The 6,465-nt window shown below is 38.9% G+C and overlaps 1 protein-coding gene across 1 annotated transcript; it reads left to right on the top strand.

The window, feature by feature from the left end:
- Positions 1 to 771: 771 nt before the first annotated feature.
- Positions 772 to 5,328, top strand: LOC146466530 (somatostatin receptor type 4-like). Its single transcript, XM_085127236.1, has 3 exons — positions 772 to 892; positions 1,266 to 1,324; positions 3,324 to 5,328. The coding sequence occupies exon 3, from the start codon at positions 3,357 to 3,359 to the stop codon at positions 4,422 to 4,424; it is 1,068 nt and encodes a 355-aa protein (XP_084983362.1). The 5' UTR covers positions 772 to 892; positions 1,266 to 1,324; positions 3,324 to 3,356; the 3' UTR covers positions 4,425 to 5,328.
- Positions 5,329 to 6,465: the final 1,137 nt, after the last annotated feature.

Below are 6,465 nucleotides of genomic sequence, written 5' to 3'. Positions count from 1 at the left end.
ATAGATTCAAGCAATCAGTGGGAATGGACGTCATCAGTTGGAAATGGACCTCATAAACTGAATGGTGCATGGTTGTTATACATTTTTTTTTTTTCGATCAAAGATGCATTAACTTTAAACGACATTTGTATTCTTGCGATATTTACTTCGAATAACAATTTGCTTTTGGCCGTACATCTTCGATTTTTGTTTAAAATACTCGCTTTAGATCCCTTTCTTTTTATTGTAGTGTTTTGAAATAATAGTTTACAGCGCCTTTAATGTTTACAGTTTTATGCTTTTGATGTTTGGTAAATGGGTGACTAAAAATAGAGGCAGTTGTCTAACCCAAACTAACGGATTGATCCAATATGGCGAGCGTATGTAGCCTTCTGTATCTAAACCTTTACGACAAACCGAAATTAAACGAAAATACAGCCAGAATTCGAAACAGCGCAGCTTGTAACCCGGTCGGCAACCTCTTGAAAACGTGTGTCAGAAATTGATTACTGATGACTTTGATCTCGTACGCACTGAGTGCCCGTTGAAAAAGCGTATTACATGAAAAGTGCATTAGCAGTGAAAAATCGAAACAGATTAAATTTCGCTCTGTAATAACGTTTCTTGTTTTAAATGAAATGAAGCATCGTCGCTACTTTCCAAAAGGCTTTAAAAACGAATGTGATTCTGCGAAACAACACAACGATTTTGTCTCATAAGGCGCACGGAAGTCGGCTTTCTTTTAGGTGAGAGTAAACTGGAGTAGCAGACGTTCGTCAAGATATCGAGACTGACAAACACTCACTCCCTGCCAGTGAACTGAAACTACAAATCTGGAAGCAGACGTCACGACGTGATGGTAACCGTTTGTTAAAGGATCTCTGATTCGCTGATTGCTGTGGCAACTTTAGCGGTAGGTAGTAGTGAATGTGCTATGGGTTTCAAATGATTTCGTCGCTTATGAACTCCGGTGAGAACAGTCAAACAAATGAAACCTTTTCAAGATATTTATAAATATGCTTAGGAAAAATTTTGAATCAAAATGATTCAGGTTGTTTTGCTCTGGAGCAGAGCTCATGATTGAAAAACAACTTTCAATAAAGGTTGCCAAGTGTTTTCAAATTTTCAAAAAAGCTTTGTTTTTTTTTTATCTCCACTCCATATTCGTGTTGCCAATCTACTGGGTTGACCCGGCAGAGCAGCTCATCAACTGCATGATACGGAACACTTCTCGGAAGTCCTCTCTAGTGTTTTTTTTTAATATGTTTTCATTTAATTATCAACAGCAAAGCATACAAGGGCGTGTTTACAGCAGAATATACGGAATTATTCGTGATAAGCAAAGGTAAGGCTACAAAAAGAGAACACTGTTTATGAGTATTAACTAACACTGATACAATCCTACAGGCGAGTTCGTATGCAATCAATAAGATGAGGATGATCCTGTGATTAACATAACCTTCCAGATTGTATATGGTAGCTTTTTTAGAAGTGAAATGATTAAGTAGCAGGGAGTTACCGTGAAAATTGCTGGTATGTATATAATAACGCATGCATAGTAGGCTGTAGTTCAATTTTCTCAATTGGGTCGTATGAAATACAAAATACCTTGCTTTAGCTGGGGCTGTGGGAGGGAATTTTCACTGAAAATATGTCGTTTCGGGGGCTGAGATTTAAAGAATACTAACAATGGACATAGCGCGACAAAATTTGAAAAATGGCTAACTTTGAGGAAAGACTGGGTGGTGCTTTCGAAAAGATTTGTTTCGGGAAAGCAGTTTCTTCAGGCGATATACAACAGCATCGAAAGTTAGATTCAGAGTAACTGGAAAGCTTCTCACACATAATTTTGGCTTTCGAGTCGTATGCATGGCCGGTGTTGATAACAGTTTACACTGCTGAATGGACTGCCTTGGATTAATTTAATAAGCTTTCTATATGTATTCAGAAACTACAGGAGTCTAACTTCGGGCGCTGTATTTTGTTGGCATCATTGGAGAGGTGGAGAACGTATTCATAGCGATGGAACACCAAATGGTACATTCCCGAAAAGGTAGCTATTCGAAAGTCTGCATCCTTCACATCACAGCTAATCTTTTAAAACTTGAAAGAACCGCACCCCAAACGATTCCACGATCTTTAGTCTTACTCGTGGCCGGATTCCTCACACTATTTTCATTGGGTAATAATGTTATGACCGTTCTGTTTAAATTTTCATCAGGAGTCATAATTCGGGCGGAGACTGTGACGACCGATTTATTCGCTAGTATCGCACGTAGCCGAATCGTGCGTGTATTGTTGAAATGCAAGTTTGATTCTGAATATAAATTGACACGGCGGTTTTAAGAGTGTCGGCCCGACTCAATCAAAAGCTACTTTACTGTAATAGATTTTCTGATTGTTATAAATGACCTAGGCCCTATGCACACTAATGCAATCCCAAAATTGTCCGTTTTTTATCTTTGCGAAAACGTAGCAAACATGCTTTGACATCACAAGACCATCCGCCATCTTCAGAGATGCTCCGAACTGCTGCCGTTTTCACCTACCCACACAAGAAACAAAGCGTTTTCAAAACGATGTGTTCATTTGAAACCGTTTTCGAGAGTCGCCGTTGGTGTTATCAAGGCGTTTTAGCGTATGCGTTTTCAAACGAAAATGCATTTGTGTACATGGGCATTATTAGGTCCCAAATGAATCTAAATGGTCACACCAGTAATAGGCGACGATGCTCTGAGTTCTAGTTTTGGCTTAAATCAGTTTCAAAAGTACTTCTAAATCACCCACGCTTACATCAGTTTTCCTCCCTACTTTTCTTTGTCAATTTTTCCCGTCCGTTGTACGGACTTTTTCCTTGTCCTCACTCTCTGCTCCTGGGTCACCAAGGATGTCACATATAGAGATTCATCCCTTCCTTGTGACTGCATACCTGACCCATGCAGGGATATTGTGTTTGAGATTTGCTTTTGGCCTAATGTGTTGAGTTTTTAAGCCACTTCACCGTTCCATCGTCGTCGGTTTTTCAGAAAAATTTGGTGCATCCCAAACCAAACATGAAAAACATGTCGACGGCTGGGCAGATTTCTCTGTTTATTCCGCTTGATAACCGCACGAGCACGTCACAAGCAAACTTGATACCACCCATTACAGCGAATAAGTTCCTGGTCACGTACGTATTAATTTCTTGAAATAAATAATGTTCATAACGTTTAAGAAAATCTTAAGAACGTTTTTAAGCTACTACCAAAAACAAATACTAATAAGAATGCCTAACCTCAGCACCAGAATTAGCCGTTCCTATAAAGAATTGTATGTCATATCGATTTATCAAATCTTTCTTCCAGATAGATAGAAATCCAAATCAGTCCAGCTAAAGTATGAATATCTCCAACGTGTCCGAAGCTGAAACAATTATTACCTCTCCTCCACCAACAAGCCATCCACCGGTTGGAATAACAACCTTTACACAAACAACCTACTCTATCCTAGCCACCATTGCCATTATCGGAAATACATTGGTCATTCTGGTCTTCATCCAAGACAAGAAGCTCTTAAAGAAATCCTACAACATGTTAATCCTGTCCCTCGCCATAGCTGATGTGCTGACCGCCATCATCCTGATCACAAACCCAGCTTTTGTTCTTGGTGACGCATTCCCTTATCCAACTAATCCCATCCTAAGCGAGATTTTCTGTCGAGTCATATGGAGCCGTACGTTTCTCTTCCAGTTGGTGGTTTTCTCGGCGTATATCTGCTTGGCGCTGGCGACAGAGCGGTGGTACGCCGTGGTCAAACCGTTCAAGTACAATTCAATCTTCAACAAAAAGCGAACCCTCATTTACATTTTCCTTGTATGGTTATGGTCACTGCTCCTTTGTTGTACCTCTCTGTTTGAAGCCAAATTCGTTCCCTCAAATTCGCTGACTCAGCTGTGCAAATGGCAGCTTTACTGGGGAAAACAGCCAATCCGTGCGATTGTGGGCACCATTCAAGTCTTCTTTAAAATGGCAGTACCATCTTTCGCCATGTTTTTCCTATTTATCCACATGATGTACAAGGTGAGCAAGTCCACAGTCTCCTCAGCGGAGAGCAGGGCCAAAATGCGCGGGAAAATGACGCGGATGGTCGGCGTCGCCTGCCTGATGTTGGTCGTTTGTTTCGCGCCAAATCAGATCAACTACGCGCTGGCAATGGCAGGAAAATCGCGGCTGGATTCGGAACTGCACCACATCCTCTCTCTTCTGGTGTTTGTCAACAGTTGCCTAAATCCATTAATTTACGGTCTGAGCAACAAGAATTACCGCCAGGGGTACCAAAAGATCTTCATGTTTTTAATGTGCTGCCTTAAAGCCAAGGGGAGGGGAAGCAATGTTGATCCGATTAGGATTGTCCAGAGCGCTTCCAACGAAGTTGAACTCACCCAATCAACTACTGGTATTTGCTAATCATGAAACTGTGCGATTAATTTGCATGTATCATCTTGGTAACTTTACTAACAACAGATTATTGAACTGAAAACTTTTAAAATGGTCACAAGTAGGCTACTTTCTACAATTTTCACGCTTTATTTCATGGCGAGGCCACAGCAGGCAATGTAACGGTCTTTTGATTCCCGAGGGGACAACAGACTATCTACCCAGACTTGCTCTTCAAATTCACCTCTAAAACGTTAAAAAAGTTGCATTTTGCATTAAGGCTCAGGTATAGCAATTTAAGTGGAAGAACGGACCATGCTTCACAGTAGATGCAAAAAAAAAAAAAAATTCCTTTGATGTACAGTTAAGTTTACGTTAAATTATTGCAAAAGTTGTTAATTTTTGTGATTTTAATGGCTCTGGCAACAATACAGAAAAGAAACCGTGTTCATAAGTGTTAAGAAACCAGTAATCTTCCGAAAAGCATGCGCAGTTTTATTTAAGATTAACCTAATACCTTACTATAGGAAATTAACGCCTGTGTTAATTAAGGTATTTGAAATTAACAGGTCTTAAAATAACGCGAATTGAAGGAAAAAATACTTCCCAATAAAGAAAATTAACGCAGAAAAGGATGTAAAATTTCAAATTGAGGGAAATAAACGTGATTAACACAAGGTGCCAAATTTACCGGAGAAGTTGTTTCAGTGAAGCCGAAAAGATCCCCACTAATTCAAGGAGGCTGTGAAATTATCAATGGTCATTGTTGTCGAGTAGAGCGATTCAAGAAGTCTGGAAATTTTAAAAGAGAAAACAGAGGAGACCTCGTTTTCCGTAGAGAAAGATTATATACTTATATAAAATAGACTCAAAATCTATCAGGTTAAGACGTATCGTAAGCATTGTTTGTCAACAATAGGCCATTGTTGTTCCTTCAAAACCTCATCAATAATTCATAAGCCCATTGACCTATCAGATAATACGATAATACATCACGCGCAGTAACTTTATATCGATAAATTTCCTCCTTATTAGTATGCTGTTTTATCAGCTGATAAAACACTCCTCATTAGTACGCGGTGTTTTTCTTGTATGCTAATTTCCAACGTTCACAAAAGCATAATTGTTATGAATCCTATTGACTCACGCTTTTCCAGGAATGTTTTTGAAGCCGTTCAAAAAACTCGGAGCACGTGTTTTATCGGGTCTAAAACCACTCGGCTGCGCCTCGTGGTTTTAAACCCAATAAAACACTCCTGCTCGTTTTTTAAACATTACAACAATGCACTATTGTTAAGAAACAATATAAGATGCAACTTAATTAAGGAGGTTGTCATGAATCTAGCCCCTGGAAGATAAATGTACAAAGATAAAATATTACTTTATAAGGGAGGTAGTAAAGAAAATTAAAGTTAATATACACATTTTTCTTTGCTTAAAAGATTATATAATAATATACCGTGGTATCACATGTATGCAGTAGTGGATTTCTACAAAATTTTTGCGCTTACTTTGAGATCCTGGGATCAAGTGCCACTCTGCCCACTTGCTTGGATTTGTTTCACGGTAGCCCCGTTTTCAAATCCAAGGCCACGGTTTGTAAATAGCCAACTGGTTTGCTTCCCACCAGTTGGGATTCAAGAATGTTACGTTCGGTTTGTATGTTTTTTTTTTTTTCACTGATTTTCAGTGTCCTCAATTAGCGCTATAGTGCTAAATACTTCGATACTTATAATTAAAAAAAGTCATTTATTTATTTACCAGAAATGTTCGGCCCAGTGTAGATGTGGCTGGCTGTGCACTAGTATTGTGTACATTTGTTTTTTTTTTGTGAGTAGTATAAATGAAGGTAAAAGAAAAGTAAAACTGTAGTCTAACAGGACAATCAATTCAAATACTTAGGGACGTTTTTTAGCATTAACAATGTGGTTTTCTTGGCATGCATGATACACTGAAGTACAACTTAGTTTGTAGTCGAGCAAACAATGCACTTTAATTGATAGGTTTCCTGGTCTCGTTGCATTGATTTATTGAAATACCATACCACACTTTAAGAGCATGTTTGAGAACG

The sequence above is a fragment of the Pavona decussata genome, unplaced genomic scaffold, assembly GCF_977016875.1.
Source record: "Pavona decussata unplaced genomic scaffold, jaPavDecu1.1 SCAFFOLD_143, whole genome shotgun sequence".
Classification (NCBI taxonomy): domain Eukaryota; kingdom Metazoa; phylum Cnidaria; class Anthozoa; order Scleractinia; family Agariciidae; genus Pavona; species Pavona decussata.
This window is presented reverse-complemented; position numbering and strand designations above follow the sequence as displayed.